Source organism: Dermacentor silvarum, chromosome 6, assembly GCF_013339745.2.
Source record: "Dermacentor silvarum isolate Dsil-2018 chromosome 6, BIME_Dsil_1.4, whole genome shotgun sequence".
In the NCBI taxonomy this organism is placed as follows: domain Eukaryota; kingdom Metazoa; phylum Arthropoda; class Arachnida; order Ixodida; family Ixodidae; genus Dermacentor; species Dermacentor silvarum.
In genome coordinates, this window is record NC_051159.1 from 20,147,991 (window position 1) to 20,171,958 (window position 23,968).

Sequence of the window (23,968 nt, forward strand, 5' to 3'; positions counted from 1 at the left end):
TGTATGCAGTGTTTCAATACGCTCTGCCTGTTCAAAATCCCCTCCTCCTCCATCTATGCACCCAATAATGCCAATGGCGAGATTGAGTGTACAGCGAGAGAACAGATTTTTAAAATTATTATTTCAGGGACTTCCTGGAGAAAAAGGATCCAAGGGACACGCTGGACCACCGGGACTTGTGGTACGTAGACCTCTGGTAATCTCACAGCGATGTACGAAAAAGCGGGTCTTACTCTTTAAGTTTGATTTTTTCTTAGATTAACCTTATTGCCGTATATATTCCTAGGTCGTAAGGATGTAACCGCTTGTACTCATTGTTTTATATCAAAAAGAGTTATTTGACCTAAAGATTAATATTGCTTCGAGAGACACATTCTTCCAGGGGCAGACGACAAAGAAGACGGTTCTGTCGGGTGCTGGTGGCTGTCCACCATCTTGGCTACTGTGTCTGTGTAGTGTAAATACAGTGTAAATAGTCCCGGCTGGTTTCGTTTTACGCAACATCTTTGTGGTGGAGGTGCTGGGTAGTTCCCTGTTTCCATCACGGAGCTCCGTAACGGCCGCTTCATCACGCTTCCGACCATGTCAGTCGGTGCAGGCACAACGTCTTCACCCGCTGCCCCTCCCGTGGCTCCCACCTACATCGTTCTGCCTCCTGCGCGTGATCCTGGCGTCTTTTCTGGCCAGGATGGGGTTCACGTCGACAAATGGCTCAACCTTTACGAACGGATCAGCGCCAGCTACAGGTGGGACCCGACCCTTATGTTCGCCAACGTGCTTTGTTACCTCGATGGACCACCACGGGTGTGGTTCGAGACGCACAAGGAGGACATTACAAGCTGGGACTCTTTCAAAGAGAAGATACGCGACCTTTTCGGTGACAGCACTGGCCGGCAGCATGCTGCGCGGAATGAATTGCGACTCGTGCGCAGACATCCTCCGAGTGATACGTCTCTTACATACAGGACGTTATCGCTCTTTGCCGCCAGGTTGACGAGCACATGCCTGAGTCCGAGAGGGTTTCTCATGTGCTCAAAGGTATCGCCGACGATGCCTTTAACCTGCTGGTGTATACCAACGTTGATACCGTCGACACAATCATCAAAGAGTGTCGGCGGTTTGAACATGCCAAGAGCCGCCGTATAACCCAGAGATTCACCCGGCTGCCCAATACGGCTGCAAGTTCATCGTGTGATGCCGTTCACCTGCCGCCAACATGTGACCACATTAAGCGTATTGTTCGTCGCGAGATTGAAGCTGCCTGTCCTGCACCTATTCCACCACCCGTGTTTACATCCCACGCCAGTGACCCAACGCAGCCATCAGTGTCCCTCATTCAAGCTGTAGTAAGGCAGGAGTTTGCCAATCTCGGCCTTACATCAGCGTGCCCACTGACTCGTCCTGACGCTCAGCCTTATTCCTGTGGACCTGCTCGACGATCCTACACCTCTCCTGTCTCCTTCCGCAACTCTGCGGAATGGAGAACGCCCGACGATCAGCCCATCTGCTTCTCCTGTCATCAGGCCGGGCACATTGCTCGTTATTGCCGTCGCCGTTGGACCTACGCATCTCGCCAGAGCTCCATGCACTCTACTCCTTTTAGACGTCCAGCCGCTGGTTGCCCTACTTACTACTCGTCGTCCTCCCACGAGCCTCTTCCCTCTGACGCCACTGCTCCTGTTCGCCGCTTCTCCCGCTTCCCGTCGCCGCAACACCGCCAATCCCGTTCTCAGCAGCCCCGCCTCTTTTCCTCGCCGTCCTTCTCTGGACGCTCGCCGCCGGAAAACTAGATAGTGCAGCCTATGGAGGTGAAGCTGCAATGCCGTCGTCCCCTGCAAATCCTCTGCTGACTCTCCTCACTCACCATAGCCTTCTAGAAGTCAAAGTCGACAATGTTCCTGTGACCGCCCTCATCGACACTGGTGCACACTTGTCTATTATGAGCGCCCCTTTACGCCGCCGCCATGACGCCGTCTACGACACAGACAATACGTGTTGCCGATGGTGCTGCTGTTCAAGTGATCGGAATGTGCACCGCCCGTGTTAGCATTGCCGGTCGTCACACTGTCGTACTTTTTGCCGTCCTTGCTCACTGCCCCCATGACCTTATCCTTGGCCTTGACTTTCTTTCGGCACACTCGGCCTTAATTGATTGTTCCTCTGAAACACTCTGTCTCGATCTTCCTCTTGTATCAGATGCCTGCGAAACGCCCGTTCGCCGCTTAAGCCCCACCGCTTTTGTTCGCCTACCGCCTCGAGCCATCACGTACGTGTGTTTGTCATCGACCCCACCTGTTCCTGACGGCGACTATATCGTCACTCCGATTACTAACGTACGCCTGACGCGCAATGTTACTGTGCCACATACCATCGCGACATTAGCTGATAACTGTGTGTTCCTCCCGCTACTAAACTTTGGTCTGACACCCCAAGTGTTGCCCCACAAGATGTCGCTTGCTCACCTCACCGCTATAAGAGACCATGACGACAAGGTTGTAGCCATAACTGCTCCTGAAGAAGCTGAAGTTTCCCGGTCACCTATTTCTTCTGACGAATACATTTTTCGCAAAATGATTGGATCAGACCTTTCGCCTGACCAGGCCGACGCTCTCTGCCGCGTTTTGGCCTCATACAGCGACATTTTCGACATTCGTGATCGACCCCTGGGTCATACTAAGATTGTCACCCACCGAATCAACACTGGCGACTCTTTGCCCGTTCACCGTCGACCTTACCGTGTGTCCGCATCAGAGCGCGATGTTATTCAAAAAGAAGTGGCGAAAATGCTTGCGAAGGACATCATCGAACCATCCTCTAGTCCTTGGGCCTCCCCCGTCGTATTAGTAAAGAAGAAAGACGGCTCCTGGCGTTTCTGCATTGATTATCGGCACCTCAACAAAATCACCAAGAAGGACGTGTACCCTCGTCCACGTATCGACGACGCCCTCGACTGCCTCCATGGTGCCACATTCTTTCATCCCTGGACCTTCGATCTGGCTACTGGCAAATCACTGTAGACGACCTGGATCGCGAGAAGACCGCCTTCGTGACCCCTGACGGCCTTTACCAATTCAAGGTCATGCCTTTCGGTCTCTGCAACGCACCAGCCACCTTTGAGAGAATGATGGACACACTGCTTCAAGGATTTAAATGGTCGACGTGTTTATGTTACCTGGACGACGTAATAATTTTCTCTCCCACTTTCGCAACACACCTTGAGCGGCTTTCGACCATTCTAGCAATTTTCCGACGAGCTGACCTCCAGCTCAATTCCTCGAAGTGCCACTTCGCTCTTCGTCAAATTACTGTGCTGGGCCACCTCGTTGACGCTTCCGGTGTCCGACCAGACCCAGCGAATGTACCCCTTCCACGGTCTGTCCATGACGTTCGTAGTTTCGTGGGGCTGTGCTCCTACTTTCGCCGTTTCGTGAAAAACTTTACGGCGCTCGCACGTCCACTCACTGATCTTCTCAAGCATGACGTCCCGTTTTGTTGGGGTCCTCTACAAGCTAACACCTTCTCTGAGCTCATCGCTACCCTAACGACTCCACCTATTCTTGCCCCTTTTGACCCAGCTGCTCCCACAGAAGTGCGCACAGACGCTAGTGGTCACGGCATTGGTGCAGTTTTAGCCCAAAACCAACGCGGCATTTATCGTGTTATTGCGTACGCAAGTCGTCTCCTTTCGAAATCTGAACGCAATTGCTCGATTACGGAACATGAATGTCTTGCCCTTGTCTGGGTGGTTTCGAAATTCCGCCCTTACTTGTATGGCCGCCCTTTTCGTGTTGTCACAGATCATCACGCTCTTTGTTGGCTTTCCTCACTGAAGGACCCTACTGGACGAATGGTCGTTACGCGCTGCGCCTTCAGGAGTACTCTTACTCAGTTACCTACAAGTCTGACCGCCTCCATCTGGACGCGGACTGCTTGTCCCGCTACCCTGTTGACCAACCAGACGGATCGGAAATCGAACCTAGCCCCTGCGTTATGCCCATGTCTTAGTTTCTCCAGATTTGTGACGAACAACGGCGTGATGCTTCTTTGCGATCGCTCATTGACTGGCTGGAATCGGCACCTAACGACGCCTCACTGCGCATGTTCGTCCTCGTGAATGGCACACTTTACCGTCGTAACGTCCAGTCCGAAGGCCTTGAGCTGCTTCTCGTTGTGCCTAAACATCTGCGTTCAACGGTCCTGCATGAGCTTCACGACGAACCAACTGCTGGTCACCTTGGAGTATCCGGCACGTTCTACCGTGTCCGGCGCCACTTCTTTTGGCGCGGTCTCGCCCGGACTGTTCGACGTTACGTGACCTCCTGCGATAAATGCCAACGTCGGAAACGTCCTTCTGCACCCCCTGCTGGTATACTTCAACCACTCTCCATCCCGACCGAACCATTCTTCCGTGTTGCTTTAGACCTTCTCGGTCCTTTTCCTGAGCCATCAAAAGGCGTTGCAGCGTTTGATGTTACTAAGATATGTGTGATGTTGGCATTAGAACAACAGGGACGTTAAACGTAACTTGAACGTAAAAAAACTGTTTTGCTGTAGTGTTTGGTGTATTTTATTGTCTTCATCTAATGTCCTCCTGTTGCCCCTGCTGTTCTTGTGCGATGTGAACTGAAAATTGCAGCTTATAAAGTCGCTGACTTAACCTGATGCCAATATTTCGAAAACGTCCGCCTGCTATTGAGACATAATTACTTGTGCTGTGAAAGTTTAACAATTCTGTTTCAATTCGCAAATAATTATTGAATACCCATCTCCTCCTTATTTGCAGGCATTCTAGAAAGCGCACAAGAAATGCGCATGCTCAGTGAACGGAGAACGCTATTAACTTATTATTAAGTTATGAAGTTAAGAACGCCCGTTATAGCTGATGCGCCTTGAAGGTGTATTCTGTGTGGTTTAATTACGTGGCATGCATGCTTTCCCTGTGCGCTGCTACGAAGGATATCATGTTTAGCTTAAACAAATGGGGTCCATATCATGAGCCATAAGTGGTAATTTCAATTACAAACAATTGAAATTCCTAACGCAATTGCTCGAAACGAACACCTACGCTGAAAATCGGACGGTGGTTCTGCGCGGTCGAACAAGTGGGTTGTGTTTTCTTTTTTTTTTATTCCGTCCAGCAAAGGTTTTCAAGCATTGTATTGTTTCATACACTTGTCCAGTGAATAATGTCCACCTTAAAATGTAAAATGGAATAATGTCTACTACAAAAGCGAAATAAAGAAGAAGGTGGTCTCTACTGCCAAGAAAGAAGGATGCATTTAAAAACTGTATCCATGGCAGTTCACCTTCATATTTATCTCATATATTTGTTTGTACGCAAAGCAGGATGAAATACTCACGGCCGTTGCCGCACGCTTGCTCGAAACAAAAGACAAGTTCAACGAAAGATAGACACTTGCAATGATGAGTAGTCGAACAAGGAAGATCACTTTCAGCCATTGTTTCGACAAGGGGACTTGCCTTCATCATGGCCACAAAGACAAGTCCCCCCTTGTAAAGCGTTGGCTTAAAGCGATATTCCTTGTTCGACTACTACTCATCATTCCATGGCTACTCGAAAGACGGGAGCCACAGCATTACAAATTCAAGCAACATTAATAATCACCCCACTGAGCGTGAAGCTACAATAAAAACTCATGTGGATTTCTCAGAAAGAAACTTCCAAGTTGAAGAAAATTTCGTCTTGGTCGGGGATTCAAAACTAGGAACCAATGCTATACTGAAACGGTCGCTCTACAAACTGAGCGAACCAGGAGACTAGCATATCGCAGAGTGAGGGTGAAATATTAATCAACTCGAAGCACTGGGACATTGATAATGACAAATCAGTTCTGTAGAAGCCCGCGAGAAGAAAGGAAAAAACTGTCAGCTTGCAGAAGGAAGTTACACAGGAAACCCTTAGGGGTTTCTGAGAACAAAAATTTCACAGGTGAAGAAAGATTCGTCTTAGTCGGAGATTCGAAACCCGAGACAACACAGGCCTTACCGCGGCCTGTGTTGTTTCGTGTTTCAATCCGATGAATGACAATTTTTCTATTTTATGAACTTTCATATGCCTTGCGGGCTGCTGCTGGATTGATTTGCCAGCGTTACGAAATTTAGGAGTTTTATAAGACATTCAAGTTGTTCTCCATTTTGTATAACCACTCTTCCGATGTACCGAAAAAACTCAGTTGCTGCTTTAAAGAAACCCTAGATGCCCGCATATTTTTATAAAACTGAGGTCAATAAAATACATGTACAGGTGTATGGTAAGCAAAGCACCCGCCAGCAGCTTTTTAGTTGATCTTAACAAAGATAAGACGATATCCTGCGTGCACGTTTCGAGGACCGGCGCGTTAAGTAGAAAGGCCTAACAAAACACAAATAGGCCAACTTAAGAAATATCGCTGCTGCTGATCTCGCTCTCTTTAATCTCCCGGTTATACTGCCACATGTACTTTTTTTCGCTTTTACTAGTTGAACACAACTATAAGGATAAACATGTTTCGCCGCTTAAGGATTGATTTCCTCAAAGCCGGCTTTGTGCACACATATCCGTAACTTGTTTCGTCTCTTGTGAAGACTGAAAGGAAGCACTGTGGTGTGGCTACGCGCCTCGCCACACTGACACATCGCTGGTGTTCAGGGTCTACCCGGTCGACGTGGTGACACTGGCCAACCGGGTGCAAAGGGCACGCGGGGTGAGCAAGGCTCTCCGGGTACGGAGGGACCACCGGGCCGAACAGGAGACCAGGGTCCTCAGGGACCTGTGGGATCTCCAGGACCGCACGGAGAGCCGGGAGAAAAGGTACGTACGTCTTCGCAGAAGTGGCACTAAGCAAACAAACTAAACAAGACGACACATTATAGTTCACCACGGGGCAGGTGCTTCCCGTGTTCATGTGTGCGTATGACCTTTTCCCCGTGCTAGTGTAGAAAATTCATTACGATCCGATCATTGCGATTTAGTGCCCGTTCGCTTAGCGAGTTTGATAAGCAGTCGCGTCTCGCAGCTGAAGTAACTTTGAAACGAGATAATTAATTCGGAAAACTGAGCGTGAAAGCCGAAACCAACTTTCTGCAACTAAATTGTCGCGCGTATAGCGTGACGATTTGATCGTAGCATTTGTCCGTAGTTGCATATTCTTTAAATTGTTCCATCCGCAAAAGCATACCGCGCTGCAACTGTGGCGTTTACGTATATCGCGAGTAGCTTGTACAACCAGAAAATTGGGACAATCGAAGGCCATGGATTTTCTTGAGGGACAGCTCGTAGTATTTACCAACTCGGAGCGCATGTGAATAACTGAAAGGTACGCAAAAGTACGTACTATCAGAACCTAAAGCCACCGCAAAAAGCGATTAGCAACGTATAGTGTCAATAAACGGATAGAAATCACAGAACCGAATGTGACCTATGAATTTTTGTCAGCCTTGTTCACGTGTCAGTGCTGCTGGTACATACCGCTCGCGCAATCCGCGGCTCCACTCAATTATTTGCACTGTTCAAGGCTTGTTGAGCCAACGTTTATAGATAAAAAAGTATTATAAATGTGTTCAGCAACCAACGCCATTTCTCAAAACAGCCCGCGAAATAGCTCTCGGCGCAATTTCGACTAAACATCGCAGCGATCACTGCGACCGGTGCAACGTGCGACCAACCGGTTGGTCGCAGCCGAATAGCGGGGGGTCGGCCCTGCGACTGCGATTTCCGTCGCATGCGAGGGAAATCACACTTCCGGTTTAATGAAAATCGCATCACGTGAAACAGGCTTGAGGCGGAAAGCGGAGGTAGATGTGGCGAAAGCGTGAGAAGAAAAGCGTAGTGCGGCGACGTTGGCTACGAGATGGTGCCAGAGTAACGCACGGCGTCTGCTAGATTTGCCGGTGGCGGCTGCTGTGAATCGCGCCCACGCGCTGCCTCTCGCGATCTGCAGATTAGTGAGGCAGTCGCGCCACAATTCACTGCGTTTGCAACCTGCCGCACCAGACAGATTGTTCGCGCGAGCCATTATATCGCGAAATAAAAACACTTCGCATTAGGGAGTTTCTTGTTCGTCCATTTTTTTTTCTAAAATTTAGCGCATTTTAGCAGTCATGTGGTGCGAGGACGGCGTAGCACTTGCCATAGCATCCGCTTCGTAACCTGATCCAACAGCACTCTTTGCCTTTTGCGCAAACTTGTTTTAAAAGATCACCTGCTCCTGATGGAATACCAAACGTCATTTTCATAGATATGTGGTGAGGGCTGCTAAATATTTATGGAAGTTTTACATAATCTGATTAGAATCTTCTGTAATACCTGAAGACTTGCGGTCTGCGAGGATAATTTTGATTCGTAAATCCGGGTATCCGTAGTGATTCAATCACTACAGGCGAGTTTCCTTAACACCCACAATCGGTAAGCTTTAATTTAATTGCAATTTGTAAGATTTGTTCTAAACTTGTAAATAATTAATGATTTAACCTTTCAGCGCAACAATCTTACAAAATACGATTCTTTGCTGAAGATTTTGCTTCGTATGCTAGCATAATCAAACATGATGAGCAAATTACATTCAACGAGGCACTGCATTCACATCGAAGCTCAAAGCCGCCTCCATTCCACCCTGTGAAAGTGGATGTACATCGAAGCTGTTGCCGACATTAGACGATGTTAGACCCACGACGTTAGACAAGCTCCACAAGCGACGTACGTCACGCGCGCACGCACACGTGCGAAGTGCAGCATACATCCCCATTCTCCTTTGATGATAATTTTAAAGCTAAGGTGATCTAATCCAATTAGTTCAATAGCGCAGTGCGTTCTAACATTCTAAACTGCGACTTACAAGCTGCTGACATGATAGCTTCGGATTGTAATTGGAATATACGAGAATAACGGCATCGTCACGTGACGATATCGCCTGATGACGTTATCTGATGTCATCACGTCAAACGTGACGTCACGCTGTGACGTCTTCATGAAGTGATGATGTTACCTGATGACTTCATGTAGTGATTCTTCGAGAAGCAGCACACAGTGCGCTTCCCGCTTCTTTTCACAGCCTCCGGGATCGGCCCACAATTTTGTATGAGCGATCCCGACCAACTAGAGGTGAACAGCTTCGCTGTGAAACCGTCCAAAAAGCTGAGCGAGTGAAGTGTACTTGGGTCTCGGAGTACTATATACAGACGAGAATCCAAAAGGCACATGAATGACAGACAAAGCGCCGTGCCTGTGACTTGGCTTTTTGCATCCTCGTCTGCAAGCGTTAGAATAGCACTCCACGATGCCATTTTAACAAGTCCGCATTGCAACACTAGTTGACTTGAGTACTTGGGTGTTCCGCTCCCGAGTAATTTAAGCTTGGAGCCCGGCCTAGATCAGCTCTTTAGTAACGCGCTAATAGGTTTAATTGTTTAAGAGGAGAGTGCGTCAAAACATCAACTACAGAGAAAGTTAAAAGGCGCAGGGCTCTGATAAGACCGAACTATCTGGTGACCTCACCAACAACACTTAAATAACAAAATAGCGAGGGTACAAGATTTAGCTCAGCGATTTATTTATTTCCCTTATTTGGGTCGCGTAGCGCATTTGTTCTTCGTGATAAGGCAAACTTGCAAAAATTCTCTCAGCGCAAAATGACGTCTAGGTTTTTCTCTTTTGTATCAACTTCATCATGGTCATTTTAGGTTATAATGCGAAGCCATTTAGACGCCTTGAATAATTACCTTACAACAAGACAGTCTTTTCATCATCTTTATTTACACCAGTAATCCTTGCTTTTGGGCTGCTGAGCACGAGGTCGCGGGATCGAATCCCGGCCACGGCGGCCGCATATCGATGGGGGCGAAATGCGAGAACACCCATGTACTTAGATTTAGGCGCACGTTAAAGATCCCCAGGTGATCCAAATTTCCGGAGTCCTCCACTACGGCGTGTCTCATAATCAGATCGTGGTTTTGGCACGTAAACCCCATAATAATAAAAAGTAATCCTTGCTTTCCAAAGCTATTTTATTATGGAACAGATTACCAAATGTGGTTACCGATAGTTCCACGCAGTCGTTTGATCACATCGTAAAAGTATTTTCACTTGACTGTCAGCATTGCTCGTATGTTAGACCATGATATTGTTGTTGTTTTTAACATGCAACCAGCTAACGTCTCTGGAAGCTGCAGCAGTCCTTTTTATTTAGGTCTGTATTCTTGTGTTTACATTTACACGCAGGTTTATGAACAATATCTGTATTTATCACCGTGTTCACTGCGTGTCTTGTATGTACATTTTTTTGCATTATTTTTTCTCTTTTTCGTTTTCTGGATTGTACCCACTGCTGCATGGGCATGAAGCATCTTCAAATAAATAAATTGTAACGGAGAGAACAGAGACAACACCCATTCACTCGGTCGGCTAAATAAATAAATATATAAATAAATAAATATACAAATAAATAAATCGCTTATAGAACGCGAGCACCTTGCACGGCACAGACGCAAGAAGTGAATAATAGACACGAATTGACCCCAAGTAATAACTTTAGCCTAAAAAAATCTGTAAAAATTATTACTTTTTATGCTGGCACAAGACGCACTTTAAACGAAGTTCTCCACGGCACTGATCCAGTGCTTATTGTGGAACCAATTATTCCAAGCCACAACCCTAGCAAGTTTCTTGTTAGTTCTACAATTTGTCATCTGTAATGCCACTCTCAACCGCACCGGCAGCGCCGGACCTTGCCTGGCCGTGTGCCGTGGTGGCGCCGAATAAACGACAGTGCCAGGCACCGACACCGTAATAAGATCAAGTGGAAAGCAAGGCGAGTTGTATTTTTTTAATCAATGCTTAAAGACGACGACAGGAAAAAAAAGGGAGGGTACAGTACAAGCGCGGCTAACAAAGCCGTGTACGTAATGTATGATTTTATTCACTCGACGCGCTTGGGTGTTTAGCGGCTACAGCAAGTACCTCAGAGCTTATACTCAGAACGGAGGCAACAGCGAACAGAACTTACAATTCTTACTGCTGGCAAAGTGCAAGCCATCATCATCATCAGCCTATATCTATGTCCACTGCGGGACGAACGCCTCTCCCTGTGATCTCCAATTACCCTTGTCTTGCGCTAGCTGATTCCAACTTGCGCCTGCAAATTTCCTAACTTCATCACCCCACCTAGTTTTCTGCCGTCCTCGACTGCGCTTCCCTTCTCTTGGTATCCATTCTGTAACTCTAATGGTCCACCGTTTATCCATCCTACGCCTTACATGGCCTGCCCAGCTCCATTTTTCCCGCTTAATGTCAAATAGAATATCGTCTATCCCCGTTTGTTTTCTGATCCACACCGCTCTCTTCCTGTCTCTTAACGTTACTCCTAAGATTTTTCGTTCCATCGCTCTTTGTGCGGTCCTTAACTTGTACTCGAGCTTCTTTGTTAACCTCCAAGTTTCTGCCCTATATGTTATCACCGGTATAATGCAATGATCGTACAACTTTTCTTTTCAACGACCGTGGTAATCTCCCATTCAGGATTTCGTAATGCCTGCCGTATGCACTGCGGCCCAATTTTATTCTATAAATTTCTTTCTCATGATCAGAGTCCCCTGTGAGTAATTGACCTAGGTAAGCGTACTCCTTTACAGACTCTAGAGGCTGACTAGCGATCCTGAATTCTTGTTCCCTTGCCAGGCTATTGAACCTTACCTTTGTCTTCTGCATATTCATCACCAACCCCACTCTTACACTTTCTCGGATAAGGTCCTCAATCATTTGCTGTAATTTGTCCCCATTGTTGCTGCATAGGACAATGTCTTCGGCAAACCGAAGGTTGCTGAGATATTCGCCGTTGATCCTCACTCCTACGCCTTCCCAGTCTAAGAGCTTGAATACTTCTTCTAAGCATGCAGTGAATAGCATTCGAGAGATTGTGCCTCCTTGCCTGACCCTTTTCTTGATAGGTATCTTTCTGCTTTTCTTGTGGAGAACCAAGGTTGTTGTGCAATCCTTGTCAAGATATCCACATATGCTTCTTGTACTCCATGATTACGCAATGCCTCTATATGATTGCTGGTATGTATACTGAATCAAATGCTTTCTCATAATCTATGAAATCCTTATAGAGAGGTTGATTGTACTCCGCAGATTTCTGTATTACCCGATTGATGACATGGATATGATCCATCGTAGAATATCGCTTCCTGAGGCCGGCATGTTCTCTTGGTTGGCTGAAGGCAATGTTGCCCTGTTTCTATTGGAAATTATCTTGGTGAATATTTTATACAATACTGAAAGCAAGCTAATGGGTCTATAATTTTGTAATGCCTTAAAATGCAAGCACAGCCTTTTAATTACTTTTAAAAAATGTTTACCAAAAGACTGCTATCAGTAATGCTATCGCTTACTGGTGTGCTAACATGACGGCCTCTAAATGAGGGGCCACCCAAGTTGGAGCGACAAATAGTGACGTGCCCTACACCAATTGCAGGGTGAGCCTGGAACCCCGGGTCCAGCTGGTGTAACCGGAGCTCCAGGTTTGCAAGGAGACCGGGGTCTGACGGGACAGCCGGGGCCACCGGGATTTCCTGGTCCTACGGTGAGTGAGATATCCACAAATTTGTGCCACATGTACAATTACGCGGTCGCCGTCCTGTTCGCACGAAAATGATATCTCTCATATCTCTCATACAAAAGCGCTTTCAGTTTTTATTGCGCAATTATATGGACACTTCAAGCGGGTTTCTGCGATCGGCGTCGCCGTCATCGTCGCCGTCGCCGTGAGGTTCCGTATAAAGTTCAAGGGCGATAAAATCGTCGCGGCGCCCCGTATGTGCGAGTGAAGGCGTGAGGGTGTGCGGGGGACGCTCGGTGTCACGGAGAGCGAACGCACGGCGGAAAGCAAACGGGACTTACGTCGAGCGAAAGGCCGTGGGGGTATGGGAGGGAGGGAGGGCGGGGCGACGCTGTTTTGCGGCACCAAATGCGTATCTTGCACCCGAGCGTAAGGGGAACTGGCGACGCAATCTCCCATGCGAAAGGAGCAAAGCGGGAAGGTAGCGCGGGAGAGAGGGGGGGGGGGGGCGACTTCTACTCTGCTAACAAATGCGTTCTTGTACTCTGCGCCGGTACGGGCTGTCGGTGTTGTCGCGCGCACCGTATCTTGCAAGCGGTCTCCACACGGCTCTGACCTTTGTATGCGCTGTGCTTACGCCGCTCAGTTTCCGTTTAAGCGATAGACCGCACAAACCTTCGCTCGCTGCGGTGGCCGGGCTTGTTCATGCCAGCGTTCTGACAGTGGTTGTCTGCGGTCATCGAGTGTGATCTATTCATGTTTGCTTGTGCGCACTGACACCACGCTTTTAAATTCAGTTAGTACGCCAATGTGTCAAGTTTATGCAGCCGATAAATATACTATCCCTACTCCTTATAGCTCTCTACTAATTTGCTATCCCAATTGATGCTTCGCCTTTCGGGCGAAACTGCGACATTTTCCCCCCTAAACGTTTTATGCTAGATAAATACTACGAAGCCTATGAAATTAAAAGAACCTTCCCATTAAATACACGAATTGACCTGCGGACATATCAAAATGCATAAATTATACGTAACAGTTTACAATCGCAAGTGTGCTCAAATGCTTCATCAGTTTCAAACGTGAAGTAACGAAGTTCTGCTGTTCGAATGTTATTAGAGTTGCGCATGTTATCTCGCAATGACAGCAAACAAGTGAAAGAGCGAAACCCAACAGGCCAACATTTAGCAACCTATTTATAATTTTTTTTTCACGAATACCTTAGAGGCGCTTAGAGGCAAAAAGAAAGACTGGCAGTAGCAATTGAATAAGTAAACAACAATAAAATGTAATTTACGCACAATATACATGAGGGGCTAACATAAAACCTGTTCCAAACGCAAGACGCAGCAGTTTGAACAGAAAAATATAATATTAAAAACATTTCTTGCAATTCATCTCACAATCCTTGTCGACAGCAGTGCGAATAACATTCAAGCTGTGTAGTGACACACTCTTTGCTGAACGGAAATCTATGCTGGCCATTCTGAAACTTCGATTGATTTGACTCTACGTGACATACACAGTCTCCGGTATCGGCTCAATTTGCTTTGCTAATTTTCGCCCGAGTGCATGACGGCATGAAGACGACTGTATGACGACGCGCGTCGATGTTGAGATTCAAAACACGAGTGGCATCAATCGAAGGAAAAGGCGATATGACGACGATGGCATGACGACAAAAAAAATGAGATATAACGACGCTCGCTCGACGATGACGACATGAGTACTGCGGGATGGCGATGACGTGACGGCGACGGTATGACGACATCCAGACAACGACGATGGCACGACCATGAAGGAATGACGAAGACGGTGTTGTTTTCACTGGAAGTGCCGGCAGACCAAGAAGAGAAGAACGAGAAGAAGCACCGGTGAGCACGAGACGAAGACTCTCACCGGTTAGCAGGGTCTTCACGGCACGAATCAGTCCTATTAAAAGCCTTTATCAATTATATCGGCGAAATCGTCCTCCTTGTTGCGCCGTTCTGAAGCCATGCATCTGTACCAACTCGCCAAATGGTCAGTGCTACTCGACGGAATCGAGTTATTCTGCGGGTGCTGTACGCCATAATTTCACAAATTGTGGTGCCGAACTACCCGGGATCGACCAACCCATGGCTACGAGTTGCCTGCATGAAAATGGAGAAGCTCAAGGTGAAGCGGACTTCACGACGATCCTTGAACAGTCGGATCATCAACGAGGCAAGTGCCCTTCTTTGTAGCGACTCCGCAACGCATCAGCAGCTCGACTACATCTACGAGAGACTGAAGGCAAATAATGACCAACCAAACAGGATAAATGTGGAACTAGAGAGCCTAATCACGGACGAGGATTTCCAAGCCAAGTGCGAAAGTCTTGCAATATGAGGACAATGTTACACGTACTCTTGCCGAGCTGATGAGCAGGCGGGGCAGCATTTCAAGTGCGACTGCGCACGCAGCCGAGAGTTCGACGTCGGCTACCCATACCATTACTTTACAATCGGAAAAGACGGGAGCCAACCTACAAAAACCCACGATAATTCCCTTCTCTGGAGATGTTTGTAAATGAGTGGAGTTTTGGGAGCAACTTGACCGGATTGTTCACAGCAATGCGACTCTTACCGCCACTGAGAAGTTTCATTATTTGCGACTATTTCTCAAAGGAGACGCTGCTTCAGCGGTCGCGGGTCTTCCAACTACGGAAGGGTGCTATAAGGACGCCATGGACATGCTGCAGAAGCGCTTCGGGGACAGGACGCGCTAGGAGCAGGAATACTTCGCAAGGTTATGACAGCCGACTCCTGTTCGTTCATCTGGTGACACAAGAGCCCTCCGACAACTCTAAGATCATGTACTCATCAACATCCGAGGCCTGGAGTCATTGGATGTGAAAAGGTCGTCATTTTCGTCCATGCCTGCGACATTATCCTTAGGGCGGCACCCCGAGACGTCGTAGTTAACTACCATCGTGCATGCGCTGCATAAGTCGATAGTGCTACCGCGGACAATGGTGCTGATTCTTCGAGACTAAACGGTCTACTCAAGCTCCTTTCGGTCGACCTGGAAAGCTTGGAGGAGAGTGACTATAAGGACAGCAGCGGTCGGCTTGTATCAAACCAGCCATCCCGCAGTCGCTACTGGAAGCAGCCTGCATCATCTTTTCTTCACACGAACTCGGCTTGTGGGTTTTAAAATTAAAATTAAATTACGGGGTTTTACGTGCCAAAACCACGTTCTGATTATGAGGCACGCCGTACTTGGGGACTCTAGAAATTTCGAATACCTGGGGTTCTTTAACGTGAACCTAAGTGTAAGTACACGGGTGTTTTCGCATTTCGCTCCCATCGAAGTGCGGCCGCCGTAGCCGGGATTCGATTCCGCTACCTCGTGCTCAGCAGCCCAACACCATAGCCACTGAGCAACCACGGCGGGTCGGCTTGTGGGTTTTAACCATGCAAAGAGACGTGTGTGTTCTGCTCATCAAGACAGCACTCCACAGTAGCGTGCCCTGCGGATATGCCCCTGACGCAGAAGACGGAAGTGCTATCAAATGATAAACGGTGCTTCCGATGCACAACCAAAGGCCATAGGGCGCGCGACTGCAAACGGAGGATCTCTTGATCGAGGTGCAAAGGTCACCATGCCTCACGTATGTGCGACCCACAAAGGATCCCTCAGATTTCGCACCAAGGGCTCAAGAATGACAGAGCAAGTACGACAGTTTGCGCATGGGTAGGGAGACGACGACGAAGCAACGACGCATCCACTTGCGTCTTCCTGCAAACATTTCGAGCCTAGGCGGTAAGCGACAACACTTGCCACTACGTGCTAGGTGTCTTCGATGGCGGGAGTCAGCGCACTTTTATTACCGATGAATTCTCAAGACACCTGGGCCTCAAGTGTGTTGGATGTATAAAGATAGCTCTCAACACATTCGCCAGCGCCTCAGACCAGGTGGAAGAAAACCGACGAATAGTGGAGCTGCGCTTACGAAGTCAATTTTCTGACATTGAGGTTGTGCTAAGCGCCATTGATATTGCGTATATATGCCAAGACATCGAAGAAACTAAAATGGAAGTGTCTTTTGTTGCTTCATTTAAGAAACTGGCAAGCGACGTATCGGATGAACTGGCACATACATCAGTCATCACGAAATACGGAATCAGCGTGCTGATCGGATCTGATCAAATTTGGAGAGGCTTGACGGGCAACGTTGTACGTTGTGAAGGCAATGAATCGCTCATTGCTTTCAATTCTGAGCTTGGTTGGAATTTTCAAGGACGCACCACCTGTTTGACATCACTGCCAGCAACAACGGGCATGATGGTTTGCGTTTTGAAAACTCAAGTATACTCAAGTCTGACGAGTTCTTACGGACATTTTGGGAACTTGATCACCTTGTTATTTCTGATGAAGGGGACAGAACCGATGAGGTCAGCAAGGCGATGCAATATTTTGAGAGCACCGTCACATATAGCAAAGCAATGTATGAAGTGGCTCTACCTTGGAAGGACGGATTTGAGCTTTCGGACAACAAAAAGGTTGTTGTCACAAGGCTGCAGAAGCTTCTTCATCGACTAACGAGGCAGAAAGGTCTGCTGCGGATATACAATTGACACCATACGTGAGTACGTACGAACTGGTCACGCCAAAATTGTTGACGACCTCCCTCCTGAGCAAGGCAAGGTGTATTACTTGTCACACAAAGAAGTAATCAGAAAACAGGTGTTGACCACGAAAGTTCGGGTGGTTTTTGACGCGTAATCGCATGAAAAATGTAGTAGGTCTCTCAACGAGTGTCTTTAAAAGGGGGACAACCTGTAACAAGACCTTGGAAAAATACTCCTGCGCTTCAGGACACATCCCATTGCGGTAATCGCCGATAAACAAAAGGCGTTACTGCAAATATCAATACGGGAGGAACACAGATACGCCTTTTGCTTCCTGTGGTTTGCCGAAGGCAACTTAATGGGTACTCCGCTCAAGAATGAAGGATGACGCGTGTTCTCTTTTGCGCTTCTTGCAGCCCATTCCTGCTCACAGCGACCATCCTTTACCATGTAAAGAGAGCACAGTCCAGTCCTATTTTTTTTTCATCAGCTGTTTCATATTCACGAGGAGGTAATCACAAGTACATTGTAAGTACAAGGAGTAAAGAATTGAGTAGGATAACGTGGTTTCTGGAGCGTCAAGGCGTAGAACAGACTAAATGCTTGCGCTGTCTTTCAGCCGATGGCGTTGCGCAAAATGACGCAACACATATACGTACTTAAAAACAACCAACACGGCTTGGGAAAAGTGATCAAGTATAAAATGTGAATGGGTGGTACTGTCTGGAGTATGTTTTCTCAGTACTGTTTCCATTTCTGCTTTTCGCTCTGTTTCGCTGGTTTGACTCAAGTTCTTCCGCGTCCATGCTACTTCTTGTATAATCTGCAGTGTTGGCTCAGTCAGTCATAGCGTTTTTACTATTTTAATTAGAAAATGGTAAGGCACTTTGGGATCCCCGTGAGGTTAACTGGCATTAACTGGCTGACATCGGTGACCCCGGATTACATGAAAGTAACAGGCAGCTAACATAAAATAAGCTGCCTATAAAATAATGCTCTCTTCACGTGTACAAGCCAAAGAATGGTAACCACTTGCAGGGTGCCCCTGGCGTGGCAGGTGCTAAGGGAGCGATGGGAGCACCAGGTGCCAAGGGCCAACAGGGAGACGCCGGACCACAGGGGCCACCAGGCGAGACGGGACAACAGGTTGGATGCTGTGCGCACTAATATGACGGCAAATACGCGAGATGCCCTGTTCACTTGGAGTGCTGCTGCTTCACTTACCAGCTGTTTACTGCTGTCTGCGAGGTTTTTAGCCTGAATTAAGAAATACGCACAGGAAGGATACAAAACCATTCATAACTTCATTAAGGTAACTTTTTTTAGTGAATAAGAAACAAAAAGAGGCCATTGCACCCTGGGAAAGAGGATGTGCAGCGAAGCCTACGTCACACAACCACCACCAGCGACGCGCGGATTTCCAGGCCCGCCGCCAAGCGTTATTGAACTAAATGAATTTTTAAAAGTTAATTGCGTCAGAAAATGCGCTAATGCGTTAAATATGACTTACACACAAGCTGCAGATATGATAGCTTCGAATGATTATTCGAATATACGCGGGAGCCCTTTTCCAGCTGCCACATGAGGTCAGCCTGAGCGGCCGTGGTGGCGACGCGGTCTTTGGTCAGTGTTTGGCTTAATGTCGATTACGGTCGCAGCACATGTTGTGTGACACATGCAACGCCCACCTATCAAGCACAGACACGTTCGTCACGTGCGCACGCACGTGTGCACATACATCCTCATTGTTTTAGGCTCTCCGATTATTGAAATAATTCAGTTTCTCAAAGTAAATTAAATGCGTTACAAAATTCGTAGAGCGTGACTTATAGGCGACCTGCAGACATCATAGCACCAGACTGTAATTCGAATATACCAGGAAACATAATTCCTCTATGCGGAAACTCGCACGAAGCCCTTTTCCAGCAGCCATTTGTTTTTGGATAAGCACATACCAAAAAATCCCGACATACTGAAACCTAACAGCTTCGCAAATAGCGAAATTTGGTCGTATATTGCTTCAACAGGCCGAAATGCTTGAATAATCACCGTCCAATATTATGTAAATAACAACTTTGACAACTAGCTTTCTGATTATGTATGTAGTGCTCATGTCACGATTTCGCACATGGAGATGAGCAGTAATGATGTCATTCAATAGCAGCTTTCTTCTGGTCTTAGCAACACCTTGCACAAGTATCTCCTGAACATTTGTTGCCAGGTGCGCTGACGTTCCTGCGAGAGTTTGTCAGAGCATTATTCTGTCACACAGCAACAGCTGTGCACGTGTGTGTGCTTGTTTAACGGTTTGCGATAAACGAATGGTTGTTAGCACTTGGCATGTTTCAAGTTTGTGCTTTGGTGTTTTGGCTCAAGAAATGTAAATACCTAACTATTACATGAGCCAGGTCGAACCTCAGCCCTTTCTAAATTAGAGTGCCCCTTAAAAATAATGCGACTGTTCTCACCCATATATCCTGAAATGTGTGCAATATATTCCTACATGCCTTTTGTTACAAATATTTACTTTCGTAGCATATGTTCCTTGTGGCAGTACGTTACTTGGCAATTCTATAAGAATACAACAGTATAAATCTTATTCCATGTGAACGTCCAAACAGCACTGCATGGCCACATATTTTATCTGCAGCTTACGAAGAAACCAGCCCAGCGGTGTCACCGAAAGAAAAATATTTGTGTGCCAAGAATAGCTTTTGTTAAATGCCACCCGCAACAAACTACTGGCCGGCGGGAAAAGCCTACCTTAAAATACTGTATATATTGAAGTCCCAAACTTGACGCTTGAAATATGAGCAGAAGTGGCACGTAAATGTCACAAACATAGCCGTGTTTGATACCGGAACATAAAAAAAGCCGCCATTACCGCTCGCCAGAAGCGATTCCTGACTAGAATGCGCAGCTTCTAGCGTGGCCTGCGAGGCAAGGTGGCATGCTGAGATCATAGCGACTGCCACCCGGCGTCTGCTAAGAACCTGCATGGTCTGCTCACAAGAAAATATGCTATTACCAACCGTGCGGCATTGCCAAGATTGCTTTTGCGGTATATACTACTCATTTCTTTCGAGGCACGTTTGGTAAGTCGCATTCATTATCATTCATTTCTCTGAGGATACATTGGAAAAATTTTGAGTTTTAGGAACGTTCTGTAAATTTAGGAACGTTCTGTAAAAGATAAATTTCGAGTTAATTTGATGTTGGCTTTCAGGAAAACGTGACAGTTCAACGCTCGAGAAAGGATAGCGTCAGTGGTTTTTCTTCGCAGAGATATGTAGATAGTTCAGTTCGCGTGAGTTTCCGTTAAACTAAGACTTTATTTTCGGATTTCGCGAGTTTTAAAAAATAACACTGTATCAGGTTAGATACTGGTTATTCTGCAGTCTACTTCAGCTGATTTTTAGAAATCACTGGATGGTTGTTGCCAGACGCACGTGGAGAGAACTGCGCCTTAGAAACGGGCTGCGCGGATCGCTTCTAGTAATGGTATACTGTGCAGATTTCTTTTCTCTTCGACGTATTATGTAAGGCTATGTGTAAGGCTGTGCGTGTCTCACACGAGTATTTAGAAGACGGCAGCATTTGAGTTTCATTTAGTGCGTGGAAGTACTTATAAATAAGCACGAATCTGCTTGAAGGTTTTAACGCGTTTTTTTTTTTTTTTTTCGTGGGTCGCACGCAAGAGTTTTGACCGCAAAGTGAGAGGGAGTGTGATAGTACTTCCGTGACGAGGCTCTCAGTGGCACTATTATGTGCGCTAATAACGGACGTAGAATACGAACAGACAGTTCCTGGCGTTTGTGCCGCATATGATAGTTCAATGACCATTTATTTAGGGTCATCCTGCAGTGAAGTTAGAGCATGACAGTGTTGTATACCTAGACGTGTAAGGTTCTGTACGATTTTTAAATATTTTTTAATACGCTGACGTTCGTAAGTCCGAATCATCCACCAGTCCACTAATTTCAGGCATGGAGTGGCACCTGACACCAGCAAAAAAAAAAAAAAAACAATTACCGAGCGCTAGTAGGGCTATACTACTCAAGGTGCAACCAAATTAGGAAGGCCCACTAAGCTTCAACAAAGTCACCCCTCCACCACAACAGGAATTGGCCTCCCTGGTGCAGTATTCGGCCACTACCTCCAAAATGATTCCTGCAATTTACCCATGGCCCTCAGTCCCCAGCGGCTGCGGAGCACCTGACCAAGGCGGCGTTCAGACCTGCTACGCGGCAGAGGCTGCTAAGAATCTCTGGGTCCGGACAGGCCGCCAATGGAAACTGAGCCTGGCAACCTTCTTAGCAGGGCTATTTGAAGAATTATCAGGTATTGCCTGGGATATTGTTAGCCTTAGTGAGGTTAGAAGAACGGGTGAGGCTTACACAGTACTTGTAGCATAGCCACGGCACGCGGGCCGGAGCAGTTACGAGGCACAGACAGCTCGAACCACGGTGTAAGAAGATAGGTGTTCCGACGGCGCGCCCGCGCTGGGGCGAGAGAGCGGCCACTTCGTGTGACCGGAAGTGAGCGCCGCCGCTAGGGGCAGCACGTGTTCAGGAGGCCTTGGAGAAGCGGCGCAACAGTGGATAATTTACGACCTCCGTCAGCATTTAAACACCCATACCCAAAGATATGCAATTTTTGTAGCGTTAGCTACACTGGCCTAGCCAAGCCCGTTTCGCGCGGCACATCAAGAGCCGTGCTGCGCATGCGCAAGGACCAGTGATGTCACACGGCTTGCGCACCGGAGCCACCGCAGCCGGCACCTCTCGCGCACTCCGCCGCCGCCGCCGCGACTCACCGCCGCCGGTCTGCGCATTCCAGAGGAGTGACGTCGTAGCCGTGGTAGACGCGCTGGCGCCGGCGTGCCCGCTGTGCAGTCGCGAATAATACATAATACCACTTATCTACCTATATATTGCGGTTCATGCATTCGCAACATAAAGTACATAAAGAAAAAAATGCTCGCAGTATTGAAACTTTGCAAAGATACAATAAGCACGCAATAAGAGTAAAATAGTTCCTTGGCTTCACAAGTATCAGGCGCAAGGATCACACGCACACACACACGCACGCACATACACAAACACGCACACACACACGTACACAACTACAAAGTATGAGTTACAGGCATTAACTCACAAATTACATACATTTGAAAACTAACGCACGCGCGAAAACACAAAAAGCTTTGTCACGGCTCGAAGAGTCAACGAAAATTTCCGCCGACTCACTTAAAAAAAAAAGTATATGCACAGTTATCGGTGCTCTCTATTAGAACTGAACGAAGAGTCCGGCTATGCGAAGAGCATTAAAATCTCCATACAACTTCATCCACAAATATGAGGAAAGCTGCAACATTCACCTCGCAAAGAACGGCGTGCTTAGAAGGGGCGAAATCCCTTCTCCCGATGTTATGGAGCCACTGCTTCCGACGCACGACATTCCGTTCACCTCGGGGGATATAAAATAAGGCTTGCCCTTTCTCTGGCCTGCTGCTGCATTGAAAGCAGCAAGGCATTTTCACGGAGAACGAATCTCAGATTCCTACGAAAGGATGGAAAAACTTGGGAAACACACGTTCGGAGCGGCAGGGCGACCACCACTTGGACTGCTCATGGCGAGCGGGAGAAACTAAAGGCGCGCGAAAGCAAGTTTCGCGCCGTTTTCGTGACGTCAGGGTCACCTGACGGGGTAGTCTCGAGCGCCGCAGCCATTCAGCGTGGCGGATGCGCTGCCTCCGCGAAAGAGGGGGAGAAAAAGAGGAGGTTACTTTCTACTTTCTTTCTAACATACTTTCTAACATCAAGGGGCTTTCAGCAGGGTGGGGTCGCAGCGCCCCCCTCCAAGCAGCGGCGATAGGCATGAACTAGTGCCGATGCGAAGGCCGTAAGAAGCGAGCGCGCGCGCCAGTCGAGCCCGGCCGTGCACTAAGTGGCCGCGCCTCGCGCCGCCGTCGGATCATGTTCCTTTTTACACCGTGGCTCGAACATACAAAGCGTTTTATTTGGGGCGTAGGATTGCTTTTATCCCCGAAGTGGGGAGAAGGAGGGAGCGGGGAGAAGAAAATGACACGTATTGCGCATGCGCAGAACTCGGTATGACGCAGACACAACACTGCCCTCTCCTCAAAAAATGGAACCGCTGTACGGGCTTGCGCTGCCTTGTTGACCGACGCAGGACTTGCTGTGAATCTTCGGCCGAACCTGCGGTAGTTAGGAGAGGAGGGTTGCGAGGTTCAATGTTGCTTTCCGGAGTTTGGGCAGTAGCTGAAGAATTATCTGGGGCGGCTGCTTCCAAGGGAGTGGTTCCATTGGCGGCCGCACTTGGACTTGGCGTCTGGTTGGTCCCTGGACCACCAGCAGCCGTATCGTTGACCGGATACCTTGGTGATGAATCCGAGCGGCGGCGTACTTGGTCGACGTGCCGCTTGACGATGGCAGTGGCAGTCTCTACAGTTTGATCCGACCAGGGATCCACTTCTCCCCCTGTCCGTAATTGCGGACGTACACACTGCTGTCTGGCGGCAGTGTCCAGTCGTCGCTCTCGTAAGTTGTACCTTTAATATTCACAAGGAAGCAGGTGTCTAGACGCGATCTTATTTGATACCCGAGGAGCATTTCTGAAGGCGATTTCCCAGTCTTAAGAGGCGTTCTTCTATAGTTGAACAGTAGCCGTACCATTTTTTTCGTCAAGATCGCCTCCCGTTATTTTCCGAATGCCCTCCTTTATCGTTCGCACCGCTCTTTCAGCAGCTCCGTTTGACTGTGGATGAAAGGGTGCCGTGCACAGATGCGTAATGTTGTT

The 23,968-nt window shown here is 47.7% G+C and overlaps 1 protein-coding gene across 1 annotated transcript in view; it reads left to right on the top strand.

Annotated features, from left to right (window-relative positions):
* The window catches only part of LOC119455318 (collagen alpha-1(I) chain), a 694,093-nt gene that overhangs the window by 536,990 nt on the left and 133,135 nt on the right, over positions 1-23,968 (top strand). The window contains exons 29-32 of the mRNA XM_037716715.2: positions 128-181; positions 6,650-6,811; positions 12,468-12,575; positions 18,185-18,292. Of these exons, the coding sequence (XP_037572643.2) occupies positions 128-181; positions 6,650-6,811; positions 12,468-12,575; positions 18,185-18,292 (432 nt within the window). The remainder of the gene's footprint in view (positions 1-127; positions 182-6,649; positions 6,812-12,467; positions 12,576-18,184; positions 18,293-23,968) is intronic.